Source organism: Nicotiana sylvestris, chromosome 6 (assembly GCF_000393655.2).
Source record: "Nicotiana sylvestris chromosome 6, ASM39365v2, whole genome shotgun sequence".
Taxonomy (NCBI): domain Eukaryota; kingdom Viridiplantae; phylum Streptophyta; class Magnoliopsida; order Solanales; family Solanaceae; genus Nicotiana; species Nicotiana sylvestris.
Genome location: NC_091062.1, coordinates 201042239 through 201057695, shown reverse-complemented (window position 1 = coordinate 201057695; position 15457 = coordinate 201042239). Strand labels below are relative to the sequence as shown.

General features: G+C 41.2%; 1 protein-coding gene across 1 annotated transcript; it reads right to left on the bottom strand.

Annotated features, from left to right (window-relative positions):
* Window positions 1–10705: 10705 nt before the first annotated feature.
* LOC138871930 (uncharacterized) lies at window positions 10706–12148 on the bottom strand. The gene is made up of 2 exons (XM_070149854.1): window positions 11256–12148; window positions 10706–11150 (listed from the first exon to the last, which is right to left on the bottom strand). Exons 1-2 carry the CDS (start codon window positions 12146–12148, stop codon window positions 10706–10708), a joined length of 1338 nt encoding a protein of 445 aa, XP_070005955.1.
* Between the last annotated feature and the right edge of the window lie 3309 nt (window positions 12149–15457).

Below are 15457 nucleotides of genomic sequence, written 5' to 3'. Positions count from 1 at the left end.
GGTTCAGGGAATAGTTAATTTGTGGGCTCAAAATGAGCCCCATCCCAAGATCAGGAGGAAAACACATAGGCATAACGCCTGCTAACGTTACCACGAATAGACTCGGCATTTTTAACACGGGAAAGGGCGATCCATAGCTACTCATGCTCAACAGGATACTGACTATTTAGACTTTAACTTCCAATCTCAATTGCTTCCATTTACTGACTCCTATTTAATTTTAAGTACTAATAGGGTAGAGCACAATTCAGACAATAGCGAATTTATTGTGTATTCCACATGCTAATTGTTTTCGATATGGTTTTAACTAACGATTAGGTCAAACGAATTATGAACTTGAGGATGAGCTACTGCAATTACAAATCTATTCCAACTAGCGCTCCTATTTGCCACTGCCAAACTCCATAAGAACAAACTAATTAATTAAAATCAAAGACTGATTTCCTGCCCAAATTAAGACAGTCCACACTTATGTGAGCCACAATTATGTCTGTTATCAATCAGCTACAAAGTAACAAATGAAATGGTTTGAATTAGTCTGAGGTAATCTCCATTAACAGTCCACAAATTATCAACAGTCTCTATTATCTCATATCCAACACAAATTAATCATTCCAAATGAATCACAAAGAAATTTTTATATGAACCGAGGCCATAACAACATGCTTGCACTTTAATTTCTCTTTCAATTTGTTTTTATTCAGCTCGCAGTCAAATACATCACTCAGCAGGGGAGATAAGTACCTGGAGGTATGAAACAATGAAGAAGAAAGAAGGATCGGCAGCAGGCAGCAGAAGTAATTGAACAATAGTAGTAATTTCAATCCCAGAAAATAGATCAAAAGTCCAGACGCCAAACATAATGGAGAAATTGACCAAACTAGCACCAAAGCAAGCTAAATGAACTCAAATGGCATCCAGGGACATCAACAAGCATCAAACTCAAACAAAACCCAGTTCAATTCATCCAAAACTGCTCAATAACAAACCAGTCTGATCCAGAACACTCTGGTAATCAAAATATACTACCATCCACTCATTAAGACCCAAATCCAATCAATTTTGATCCAAAATTCCTTCGAAGTTCAGAAGCTTGACTGTGGAACTAAATGAATGAAACAGTAATCATTTTTGAATTTTCTGCTTTTGATTTTTTTTTGTATTTTTGTATGCTTCAATTCAAATGCTAATCTGAAGTTTTTTAGAGAAAAGGAGAAAAGCTTTTGGTGGGAATTTTTTGGGCTCAAAAGAAGACCCTCCACAAGGCACATGCAATGCCTATTTATAGGTGAACTAGATTTTTTACAATTACTTCTTTGGTCCCTCCCTCTTTTATCTTTTGACCCTTCTATTTCTGACTTATAACCCAAGTAACCCTTATCTAGCAACTCCTAGGGGTTGCACATTATTCTTGTGACTACCAAATTTCCACAATGCCCTTGATCTCACCTCAGATTTACTAGGCTATTTTAAACACCTACCACCAATTCCCTAGTAATTACCCACAAAACATACTTAATTATATTCTATCCGACCCAATCAATTAACCACAACTAAACCAATCCATTAATCAAAACATCTACAGTCTAATTACTCCGACAAAATGTCAAAATTAATCTAAATGAATAACTAATAGAACAAAACTAATCTGCCAATTTTAGCTAATTAACTATAAAATTCAAACCAACTGGAACTAAAATAAACCAAAACTCACACATGCAAATATACAGAAAGAAAGGAAAATGAAATAATAATAATAATAAAAAGAAAGGAGAGACCAGAAAACTCACTGACGAACCAAGAACTCCGGCCAGCAGCTTTGAGCCCAAATCTTCTGAAATTTCTAACACGTAACATCCCTAATCATGTGTTTTCATTAGAAAACACATGATTAAGGGTGTTACGGTCCGAAATCATAGGGATTTTGCCTTAGGGTTTTTGGCCGGAAAATTTTAAATTGAAGATTCGAGCAGACCCAGGCAGATTCGAGATATAAGGCTATGGGGGTTGTCTAGAGGAGGCTCAGGTGATCCTACAGTGTAATTTTGGGACCGTTTGGCATGGGTTCCGTCATGGCCGGAAAATGTTTGACGGGATATTCGAGGAGATGGAGGAAGATTTGAGGGATAGTAATGGTGGGAATGGGAAGAGGATGGCCTGGAGCCCTCGTGGTGTCAATTTGGATTCAATTTGGGATGTTATCGTTTCCCGCCGGCGGCGACTCCGGCGAGGTCTGGAGATACGAGGAAGAATGGTTTTGTCTTTTTGATTTTATTAATTCGGTCCAACAATTAAATATTTAACTACGAGAGTCTGTGGGCCGTTGGATCAGACTAAATGAAGGGCTCAGATCGAAGGCGTCGAAACGACGTCGTTTGGACTCCTCCATAGGCGGATCGGGTCGAGGGCTCGGGGCTTGGACGGTGGGTGTATCGGGCTGGATTTTGGTTAATAAAAATGGCCCAATTTGAATTAACAACCCTCTTCTTATACATTTCCCTTTTGTTTTCTTTTCCAATTCGTTCTCTTCTCTTTTTTTTTATTTAATGCTTTCATTTTGTATTTTTTTTTATTTTATCAAAAATGCTGAAATAAAAACTCACAATCAAATTAACACTAAAAATTAAATTTCATAATTAATTCCTTAATTAAAAATGCAAACTAATACAAATTTAAACTAAAAATGCAAAACGGACCATTTTTGTTATTTTCTTTATATTTTATTCTAAAACAAATTAATCCCTAATTAATACTAACATATGAAATTAAAACCTAAATGCAAATGTGTATTTTTTGTATTTTATATGAATTAACATGCACAAATAAAATGCAACAATTATCAGAAATTGGCACTAAAATGCACAAAAATTGTAAAAATAAAGAAAAATCATTTTGTTTGAATTTTTGGGAATAATTGGCTTAGGGCAAAAATCACGTGCTCACATCTGCCCCTCTTTGCCCGGAAACACGAAGAGTTTTCGTGCAAAGACAAGTGAGCAGAAATGAGGGATTTTTGCCCGTTCACATATTCCTTGTGAAGCATTTTTGAAAAATTTGACTGCACCGTGCTTCAGAGGTTGCCTACATATCTTGGGCTAAACAGGAAGCAGGTGAGTGTAGTTCGGGAGTGTCTGGTAGCTGGGACTACCAGTAGCTGTGATTTCACTGCGCTTGTTGCTGCTACTGCTTGCTGATCTCCCTTATTACACCGTGTCAAAAACAAAAGAAGCTAGCCTAAACTATGAACTATGCATTACAGAAAAGTCCTATCTAAATTCTTCAACTTGCTCTTGTACTTCCTGTTGCCTTGTTGTCTTGTGTTCTCTTGGTGCAATCCATTGTTGTTGCTTTCAAATTGCTAACTGAGATGTTGTTCCTTCTCTTCAACTTGTTGTACTTGAATAAACTTGAACTTGAATGTATTCCTCTATTATTTGAGCGGGCTCCCAACTTCACAAAAATAGACAAACAAAGAAAACTTTTTGCCCCAGTTTGGAAAACTAGGGCTTGTTACCACATACTAATAAGAGTCAAAAACTGAAGTGTAACTTTAAAATTTAAAGACTGGAATGTATTCCCTTGTTATAGGGGCAGGCTCCCCACTTCAAAACATAAAATTTAAAGACTGAAATGTATTCCCTTATTATAAGGGCGGGCTCCCCACTTGAAAACTCAAAATTTAAAAACTGAAATGTATTCACTTGTTATAGGGGCGGGCTCCCCACATCAAAACTTAAACTTTAAAGACTGAAATGTGTTCCCTTGTTATAGGGGCGGGCTCCCCACTTCAAAACTTAAAATTTAAAAAAAATTGAAATGTATTCCCTTGTTATATGGGCGGGCTCCCCACTTCAAAACTTAAAATTTAAAAAAAAAAAACTAAAATGTGTTCCCTTGTTATAGGGGCGGGCTCCCCACTTCAACACTTAAAATTTAAAAACTGAAATGTATTCCCTTGTTATAGGGGCGGGCTCTCCACTTCAACACTTAAAATTGAAAAACTGAAATGTATTCCCTTGTTATAGGGGCGGGCTCCCCAGTTTAAACTTAAAATTGAAAAACTGAAATGTATTCCCTTGTTATAGGGGCGGGCTCCCCACTTCAAACTTAAAATTTAAAGACTGAAATGTGTTCCCTTGTTATAGGGGCGGGCTCCCCACTTCAACACTTAAAATTTAAAAACTGAAATGTATTCCCTTGTTATAGGGGCGGGCTCCCCACTTCAACACTTAAAATTTAAAAACTAAAATGTATTCCCTTGTTATAGGGGGGGCTCCCCACTTCAAAACTTAAAAAAAAACTGAAATGTATTCCCTTGTTATAGGGGCGGGCTCCCCACTTCAACACTTAAAATTTTAAAAACTGAAATGTATTCCCTTGTTATAGGGGCGGGCTCCCCACTTCAACACTTAAAATTTTGTCCTAAACATGCAAATTTTGAGACTATCTTACATTTTCCTATGTTATTCCTCACTATCTTGTGTTTTAAACATAGCTCACTTGCAGTCAAACCTGATTACCTCTTGCTTTTTCCTCATGGAGACTTCCTCTTGAACTAACAACTTTTCTGCCCCTGTTTCAATCGAAGCAAATTTCGTTAGTTTAAAATGGTGGTTAGCTGATGGCATTCTTGTTGAAAAATCTTTCTACTGCCTTGCTTTGTGTTGACTGAATTCCTCGAACTGACCCTGAACCATTTGATTTTCTGACCGACTTTCAAATTCCCTAACCTCTGACCCTTTGGTCTTAACCTTTACATTTCCCACAACATTTCCCAATTATTACACCGATGAAACTCCCGGTGAACTCTCTTATTCTCTTTTACATCATGTTGTTGTTGTTGCCATGCTCTGACCACATTATGCTTTATCATTTTTGAAAGCTGGTAGTAAGATTTGAAATCCTTTCCCTCTTGCTTTGAACAAAAATTGACATTGGAACATTTTAGTAGGACGAAACCCCCAAAAGAAAATGAAACGCAATGATTTTATGAATTAAGGATAAGAAGAATCCAAAACCAGATGACTTGTTAAAAGAAAAAAGAAAAGAAACTTATCTGACCGGAACAGCTGACACCAATGATCATAACATGCATTTCAGACTAATCGGCCCAATTTGTACAACTAACCAGATTTCAATTACCGTACTTTATTGCCTCAGAATTTCCATCACTTGATTCCTTCACCCAAACCTTAATCTGGTTTAACCTGCAATGCCTCGAAATAGTTTTTCACCAATAGACCTTTCTCCATTAACCATTTCTCAACTCACTTTTGCCTCAAGGTGCCCGCAAGGGTTTTCACCAATAAGACTCTCTTATTTTATTCCTTCTCTCAACTCCCGTCGCCTTACGGTGCATGTGCATGTTTTCACCAATAAGACTCTCTCATTTTTATCTTTTTGTTTTTCTTGCTTGAACCAGAGTGTTGCCCCAGACATGAATTACCTTTACCTGCTCGACTTGGCATTTCTCAAAGATTGATCAGAAGGTCTTTCTTTGGACCGTAATGTGGGATTTGGACGGGGTTAGAAAGAAAGGGTATGAAAGGCTCAAAATAATTTCAAAACGGGTTAAAATTACAACTTTCGAAATCAGATTTCTTACAACAACCAAGACTTCTGCCCCAGTTTCTTGCTTTGAGGACTTTTGGATTTTATTTTGGTATGACTGAACCTCAGAGAGGCTGCCTACGTACCCTTTCGGGATCAAGTCAAACATAGTTCACGTCATAGAGACTACGTTGTTGTTTTCTTTTCCTTTCCCTTTCTTTTCTTTCTTCTTTTCACCTTCAATTTTCCTCTTCTTTTCTTTTCCTTCTTTTCTTCCTTCTTCCCTTTTCTTTTTCTTTTTAATTTTTTTTTCTTTTTTTTTTTACTTTTTCTTTTCATTTTCTTTTCTTCCGCACTCGCGTTTCTTAATGGTGCCATTAATTCTGAAAGAGGGATATGAAAGAGAATAACTAAGGCTCAAAAGGGGTGACAAGGGGTAAAAGTGTTTAGATAGCAGAACAAAACGCCTTCATCATTTCAATCTTTAAAATATGCCAAATACAAACAAGTACAATCAAAATAAAGAAATCATACATAGTATCTCTTGACTGCATCGGAATTGATGGCCATTTCTACACATTTTCCTTCCACATCTGTCAAATATAATGCACCATTAGACAACACTCTGGTTACGACAAATGGCCCCTGCCAGTTCGGGGCGAACTTTCCTTTTGCTTCGGCCCAATGAGGCAAAATATGTCTCAAAACTAACTGTCCCACCTCAAACTTCCTTGGACGCACTTTCTTGTTGTATGCTCTTGCCATTCTTTGCTGGTACAGCTGATCATGACACACGGATGCCAATCGCTTTTCGTCAATCAAACTCAACTGCTCCAAGCGACTTTTCACCCATTCATCATCATTGATCTCAGCCTCTACAATGATTCGGAGAGACGGGATTTCCACTTCTGTGGGTATTACTGCTTCTGTGCCATATACGAAAGAGTAAGGAGTTGCCCCCACCGAGGTCCGAACGGTGGTGCGGTACCCCAACAATGCAAAAGGCAGCTTTTCATGCCACTGTCTAGATCCTTCTACCATTTTTTGGAGTATTTTCTTTATATCTTATTGGCTGCCTCAACCGCACCATTTGCCTTAGGGCTGTATGGAGTAGAATGACGATGAGTAATCTTGAACTGCTCACATGTCTCCTTCCTCAGATGACTATTAAGATTAGCCCCATTGTCTGTGATAATCACCTTCGGTATCCCAAACCGACAAATAATGTTCGAATGCACAAAATTCACCACACCTTTCTTGGTCACAGACTTGAACGTCTTAGCTTCCACCCATTTGGTAAAATAATCTATAGCTACCAGAATAAACATGTGCCCATTTGATGTTGTTGGATCAATTGGCCCAATGACATCCATGCCCCAGGCAATGAAAGGCCATGGTGCGGACATCGTTTGTAGTTCTGATGGCGGAGAATGAATCAATTCTCTATGCACTTGGCATGGATGACACTTACGTACAAAACTGATACAATCTTGCTCCATAGTAAGCCAATAATAACCTGCCCATAGGATCTTCTTTGCCAAAACATATCCGCTCATATACGGTCCACAGACTCCCGAATGTACCTCAGTCATGATAGATGTGGCCTGCCTCGCATCCATGCACCTCAACAACCCGAGGTCTGGAGTTCTTTTGTACAATACTCCTCCACTGAGGAAAAACCCGCTTGCCAACCGTCGAATTGTTCGTTTCTGATCACCTGTGGCCTGTATCAGATACACACCTATCCTGACATATTCCTTGATGTCATGAAACCATGGCTCACCATCAAGTTCCTCTTCCACAACATTACAATAAGCGTGCTGATCACGGACCTGAATCTGCAAAGGGTCCACGTAAGCCTTATCCGGATGATGTAACATCGATGCCAGAGTAGCCAATGCATCGACCACTTCATTATGAATCCTTCGAATGTGCTTGAATTCTATTGACTGAAACCGCTGACAAAGCTCATGCAAACATTGCTGGTACGGTATAAGCTTTAAGTTCTGTGTTTCCCATTTCCCTTGAATTTGGTGTACCAGTAGGTCCGAGTCACCCATGACCAAGACTTCCTAGACACCCATGTCTATAGCTAATCTCAACCCCAAGATACATGCCTCATATTCTGCCATGTTGTTCGTACAATAGAAACGAAGCTGAGCCGTAACAGGGTAGTGCTGACCTATTTCAGAAATAAGTACTGCTTTTATTCCCACACCTTTCATATTTGCGGCCCCATCAAAGAAAAGTCTCCATCCTGGCTTATCAACGTTTTCCAACTCATCAATAAGCATCACCTCCTCATCAGGGAAGTAAGTTTTCAACGGCTCATAATCATTGTCAACTGGATTCTCTGCCAAATGATCTGCCAGCGCCTGTGCTTTTATTGTAGTCTGTGTCAAATAGATAATGTCAAACTCCATAGGCAAGATCTGCCACTTTGCAAGCCTCTCTGTGGGCATAGGCTTCTAAAAAATATACTTTAATGGGTCCAAGCGAGATATGAGGTAAGTAATGTAGGATGACAAATAATGTTTCAACTTCTGTGCCACCCAAGTTAGGGCGCAACATGTCCTCTCCAGATGAGTATACTTAACCTCGTAAGATGTGAACTTCTTGCTGAGGTAATAGATAGCCTGCTCTTTCCTACCTATAACATCATGCTGCCCCAGTACACAATCAAATGAATTATCCAAAACCGTCAGATAGAGAATCAAAGGCCTCCCTGATTCTGGCGGGACCAACACGGGTGGGTTCGACAAATACCTCTTTATCTTATCAAAAAACTCCTGACATTCATCAGTCCATTTAACTGCAGTATCTTTCTTTAACAGCTTGAAAATCGGCTCACAAATTGTCGTGAGCTGAGCAATGAACCTACTGATATAATTCAATCTTCCCAACAAACTCATCACCTCAGTTTTGTTTCTTGGAGGCTTCAATTCCTGAATAGCTTTGATCTTTGACGGGTCTAGTTCAATACCCCGACGGCTGACTATAAATCCCAACAACTTCCCAGATGGTACTCCAAAAGCACATTTTGCAGGATTGAGCTTAAGATTGTACCTGCGAAGCCTTTGAAAAAACTTCCTCAAATCCCTGACATGGTCAGACTGCTGTCTAGACTTCCCGATCACATCATCCACGTACACCTCGATTTCCTTGTGTATCATATCATGAAATATTGTTGTCATTGCCCTCATATAAGTTGCCCCAGCATTTTTCAAACCAAACGGCATGACCCAATAATAGTACGTTCCCCACGGAGTGATGAATGTCGTCTTTTCCGCGTTTTCCTCGTCCATTAGAATATGATGATAACCCGCATAACAATCCACAAAACAACCAATCTCATGTTTGACACAATTATCAATTAATATGTGGATGTTCGGCAGTGGGAAATTGTCTTTTAGACTTGCCTTGTTGAGATCTCGATAATCGACACACACCCTGGTCTTGCCGTCTTTCTTTGGTACCGGCACAACATTAGCTAAATAGGCAGGATACCGCGTAACCCGAATGACCTTTGCATCAAATTGCTTGGTAATCTCTTCTTTGATCTTTACACTTATATCCGTTTTGAACTTTCTCAGCTTCTGCTTGACAGGTGGGAGTGTCGGATCAGTGGGCAGTTTGTGAACCACTAATCGGTACTTAGACCCGGCATATCATCATACAACCATGCAAAAATATCCTTGTATTCGAACAATACTTTAATTATCTCCTCCTTGAGTTATGGCTTCAGATGAACACTTATTTTAGTTTCGCGAATATTGTCTTGGTCCCCTAGATTAACTGCTTCTGTGTCATTTAGGTTAGGTTTGGGTTTTTCTTCAAAGTGACTTAACTCATTACTAATTTCCTCATAGGCCTCGTCATCGTCACACTCCACCTCATCATCACATTCGATTTCTTGTATTATTATTTCTGAGTTAGATTGGCTTTTAAAACTGGGCCAAAGATTCCCCATGCATGTCATGTCATTGATATCAGCATAACAAGAACTGTACAAAAAAGAAAAGAAAAAATGAAAACAAAATTAGGACTGAATAAAGGAGAAATATTGCATTTTATTGAATGTAAAGATAACAGGGTTTTAACTCATCCTAATGGATGGAACATAGCAACTGAATTACAAACCCTGGAATAATCCAGGTGAACAAAAAGGAAACAACACCCACTACCACTGCTCCCTCCGAATTGGAAGAGGAATAGCTTCCCAATTGTTGACTTTAGCACGTGGTCCGATGTACTATATATCTGCTTTGCTGGACCCTTCACCGGCCTCAACCATGTTCACTTCAGCAAATACCCTCTCGAACACCTTATCCAAGTTCTCCTCTACCCCAATCAGTGAACCTGACACTTTTGCCAATAACTGCTTTCTGACACCCGGCCTGACAAAGGACCTCGACAGGCGTGGAATCGGTTTGGGAAGAACCCAAGCTTTCTTTTTAAATTTACGAGCCCTTTTAACATCTGCCGTTGTTGGATTGAATCCCAACCCGAAGGTATCCAAATTCTTGGGCAAGGAAATAGGTTGAACGATACCTTGAAGCTCAGCCCCTAGACCTTTCCCTGGCATGAACCCATTACTTAGCATTTCTGACACTACCACGGCGGTCGCAGCTGCTACCCCGGGATGTGGAATGCTTTTACCCTCTGGTACCTTATCCACCGGGATTGTGTCGAAGACCTGATAAACCCACGGTCCCTTATCATTATCAGTCTCTATAAAGGGCACGATGGCATCACTTACAACGCATGTGTGGTCTTCCCCATGTAGCACGACCTCTTGTCTGTCCCACTCGAACTTGACCATTTGATGCAACATGGAAGACACTGCTTTGGCCGCGTGGATCCATGGTCGACCCAACAAAAGTTTATAAGATACTGCAACGTCCAGCACCTGAAATTCCATAGTGAACTCGACTGGGCCAATAGTCAATTCAAGTATAATATCCCCCACTGTGTTTGTTCCGCCTCCGTCGAACCCTTGAACGCAAACACTATTTTTGTAGATTCTAGCATCCTCAATCCTCAACTTGTTCAGTGTAGACAATGGACAAATATTGGCACTAGACCCGCTATCGATCAACACCCGAGTAACCACTGAATCTTCATACTTGACCATCAAGTAGAGAGCTTTAGTATGTTATGTGCCCTCTACGGGCAATTCATCGTCAGAAAATGTCACCCTGTTTACCTCAAAGATTTTGTTGGTAATCGTCTCCAGGTGGTTTACTGAAATTTTTTCGGGCACATGAGCTTCATTCAATATCTTCATCAAAGCTCGGTGATGTTCATCTGAATGGATAAGTAATGACAACAACGAGATCTGGGCTGGCGTTATTCTCAGTTGTTCAATAATGGAATAATCCTGTACTTTCATCTTTTTCAAAAACTCTTCCGATTCTTCCTCCGTTATAGCCTTCTTGACTAGTACTGGATTGTTTTTAGTAACCCTGGCCTTTCTCAACTCTTTGGGAGCAAAACAACGTCCTGACCGAGTTAATCCTTGCGCCTCACAACTCTCTTGCTCAATTTCCTTTCCTTTGTATGTCACTGCTACCTTTTCATACTTCCACGGCACGGCTTTTCTATCAACCACGGGTAATTAGACTACCGGTTTTATGACAACTAGTTCTATGTAGGCCCCTTTCACAATAACCACGGGTGCAGATGATGCCCCTGGTACCACTAACTTGGTTGGCTTTGGCTTCTTTGCGACGACGGACGACCCTTTCCCTATTACCACCACTGGCTTGTCATTCACCCCTTTTGGCTGAGTTGTTGTCTTTGCCCTAACTGCATTTTCCTTCTCTTTGGCCTCAATAGAACGGATCATCATGACCGTCTGTAAGGGCTTTTTAGGCTCTACTCCCTCATATAGCAGTTCAATTATGTTGGCCTCATGATGTGCCAGCAACGGGTTTTGATTAATGTTTGGTGCCTCCGGAGCCTGTACTTCAATACGGCGATTATCAATAAGTTCCTGCACCGCATTTTTCAATCTCCAGCATTTCTCAGTATCGTACCCCGGCATCCCTGAACAATACTCACAGCTGACCGAATGGTCCAGGTTTCTTGGAGGGAGATTTGGTGTTTTGGGCTCGACTGGTGTCAACATTCCCAGCTGTTTCAATCTATGGAAGAGAGTGGTATAAGATTCTCCCAATGGAGTAAAGGTTCTTTTGTTCTGGACTTTCTCATTTCTAAAAGTTTGGTTCAGGCGAAAGCCGCCTCCTGGCCTATAAGCCCTCGGGTGTGGATATGTGTTTTGTGGAGCTGGGTATGTGTTTTGGGTAGCCGGTGCACGCCATTGCTCGTGAGCCGGAGGCTGTGTATAAGTTTGGGCATGATGGATGGAAAAGTGTGGCTCTGGTGGTGGATAATAGTGCTGAGGAGGGCCATATGGGGTATACGGGTAATTTGGGTGGTGGGGTCTGGGTTGGTTGTAATATGGTGAAGGGCTTCCAAACCTAGACCATAATCCGGATTCGATAGTCACAACCTCATCTTTCTTCTTCTTTCCAAGCACATCCCTAGTGTCGTTTTGAATGGCTTGGGTGGTTGCTTTGATTGATGAATAACTCATGATCTTATTGGATTTGAGTCCCTCCTCAACCATGCCTCCCATTTTTACAACTTCATTAAAGGACTTGCCCACTGCTGACACCAAATGACCAAAATAGGTGGGTTCCAAAGCCTGCAAGAAATAGTCAACCATTTCACTCTCTTTCATCTGGGGGTCAACCCTTGCCGCTTGCTCTCTCCAACAGAACCCATATTCTCGAAAGCTCTCACCGGTCTTCTTCTCGATCTTTGTCAATGACAGTCGATCTGGGATGATTTCGAGATTGTATTGAAACTGACAGGCAAAGGCTTGGGCCAAGTCGTCCCAGGTGTACCACTTGCTATGGTCTTGTCTGGTGTACCATTCCAACATCGATCCGCTCAAACTTTGGCTGAAATATGCCATCAATAATTCATCTCTCCCTCCTGCTCCTCTCATCTTGCTACAGAATCCCCTTAAATGCGCTACTGGGTCGCCATGCCCATCGTACAAATCAAACTTAGGCATCTTGAACCCGACTGGTAACTGAACATCTGGGAACAGACATAAATCTTTATAGGCCACACTTACTTGGCCCCCTAACCCCCTCATGTCTCGGAATGATTGCTCCAGGCTTTTGACCTTTCTGATCATCTCCTCCTGCTCAGGGTTTTTGGGCGGCTTCTTGGTGCCTGCCGTGAGATCAAGATGAGGGGTATAAGAGTAAGGTTCTGGTACTTTGAAGGTAGGCTCAGGGGGATAGTACTGGTTGTCGTGCGTCCGGAATAGAGGTTCACTAGGAAATCGATGTAGGGTAGCAGGAGGTGCCAAAAAAACGGGAGTAATTGGTGGAAGGGGTATGAAACTTGTTTGGATGGAAGATCCTGTGATGTATAAGAAGTGGTGCCTTGGCATTGTTGGTAGAGTGGAAATGCTGGAGATGAATTCACAATGGGCGGCTCCTGAGGCTGAGCCAATGGTGGGATATAAGCGGGGTTAGCGGGATAAAATGGTGGTGGATAACCCTTCGCCCAGGCTTGGTACATTTCAGCCATCTGTTGTTTCAATTTATACATTTCCTCCCTCATTGCATGAACTTCCATTTCTTCTACTTCTTTCGATGGGTCAACAATACTCGTATCAGATTCCGAGCCAGTCATGTTCACTTTATCTTTTGACCGGGTGTTGTATGGATGAGTTGCCAGAATGCCAAACAACTAACCACCTACCTGGACTCACACATGTAGATAACAATTCCGCTAGCAATTAGGACTTAGCAGATTGGATAACCGCACATTGGGCATGAATGCACCTATACAATTAACCATTTCTATTATGCATTTGTTCGACCGCATGCGTCATACCGGCATTTCCTTAGTTCCAACTGTAAGCTTTCTCTTTTCTTTTGTTTTCTTTTTTTTTCTCTTCTCTTTCATCTTTTCTTTCTGCATTCTATCCCTTTCTTATTTTTCCGCTCTTTACTTTTCTTATTCTTTTTCCACCCCTCTTGTTTTTCTTTTTTCTTTCCCTCTTCATTTGGTTACGGTCGAATCTGATGGAGATTGCCTGCGTATCGTGACCCTGCACGAATCAGACCAGGCGTAGTTCGTGAAAATAAGTGCAAAAATAAAGGAACAAATTTTTGAGAATTTTCAGATTTTCATTACCACAACATTCTATTACAAACTAAACATTTTGAAATGGAAAACAACGGACTCCAACTAAACTCAAATACAAACTCTGAACATACTAGCATACTTGGACGCAAAAAGAAAATAGACTGACAAACAACAAACTCTAGAATGGAAAATACATACTCGATCTATGAATACATTAGTGCTTCAAAAGTGGGTGCCCGCGGGGCATCATTCGGCCTCGCCGCGGGCTTAGATGCCAAATCCCTTTCAAGTTGCTCCAGCTCATACATGGTTCGCTTGACATAAATTATTACTGCCGAAAAGAAAGTAGTGCGGGTCATGTCTTCACATGCCCGACATCTCCTGAGGATGGCGTGGGCAATGGTCTCAATCCTGTCTCTTGTTCGACCCTTTTCTATAAGCAATCGCCTTACTTGATTATTGCGAGCCTCCAACACATGAGAATCCTAAAGATGCTGATCCTGCAGCTGCTGTATTTCTACTTCCATTCGGGCCAGTAAATCATAGCAGTGTCCACTTTCAGTCTCAAAAGTTTTAGCTTGCTTAACTGCTTTATCCTCAAGGGTGACCACTTTCCTTTTTAGACTACCGATGGTCTTTTCATAATCCATCTTTAATTGTTGCATGTAATGGGTGCGTTCTTCCGTTCTTTTTACCCACTGTGCTCGGAGTTCCACTATGGTGCCTTCGGATTTTTCAGCTCATCCTGGCACTCACCAATTTCCCTTTTCAGCCCTTTTATCAACCGCTCGTCCGACCGGCTCCTTTGTTGGTTATTGGCAGATATCCTCATTTGTTGGATTTGGGCCCTAAGCGCCTTGTTTTCTTGGGCCAACCTGTTCTTTTCTCCCTGATCAGCAGCAACTTGCACACTATTCTCAAATTTCAGAGCTCCGATCTGTTGTTTCAACTTGCTGATTTCGGCCTGATAGCCTTTTTCTTTTGCTAGCCAACCCCATTGTTCTTGTGATAATTCAGTAAAATCCTGGATGTGGGGTCTTTTAGCTGGACTCTGATGCTCAAGTTCTCTTCTGTACTATGCGATGTATTCTGGCGACATTTCTCCTTTGGCTCAATCCTGCACACAAGTATCTGCTTGTAGGTATTGACATTCATTCCAAATCTCGCGGACTTTCGCTTCAGAAAACTGTCCATCAGGGCCAATCTGAATTACTTGAACACTAAGATCTTCCTCCCGTGGCACGGTTTGGCATCTCCCGAGTTGTCTCAGAACCCGACAGGAGCATAAGGCTGGATGCTCTTAAGGCCCATCAAAAGAAAATGCGACCTAGCTGCTGGCATATATATGATTTCTTCAACAGGCAACCATTCCAGAGTTCACTGTATCTGACTGTCCGTGAGAGTACGAAAGTATGATATCCATGTTGTTACTCCTTCAGGCAGATTAACCCCGTCAATCCTTGTGTAAAACTCTCCTATACATGTCTTGTCAGACGAACCATAACTCAAGAGCGGGGAACAGTAGCATATATGCTCGGTCATCCACATTTGTAGCAATAGGTTGCACCCCTCAAAAAAGTTGCCTCCGGCTTTGCAGGCAGTGAGAGCCCGAAAAATGTCAGACACGATCATAGGTGCAAGAGTGCTTTCATTTTGAGCAAGTAAGGTACTGACGACCCCGGATATTTTTATATTAATATTCTCGTCTTCCCTTGGGAACACCAGGAGGCCT

What these genes read in the sequence shown, in the direction of transcription:
- LOC138871930 (XM_070149854.1), bottom strand. Translation starts at nt 12,148, where the DNA reads ATGAGTTATTCATCAATCAAAGCAACCACCCAAGCCATTCAAAACGAC. An exon ending in AAGAAGCCAAAGCCAACCAA is followed by an intron (nt 11,151 to 11,255) that starts GTTAGTGGTACC and finishes CGTGGTTGATAG; the next exon opens with AAAAGCCGTGCCGTGGAAGT.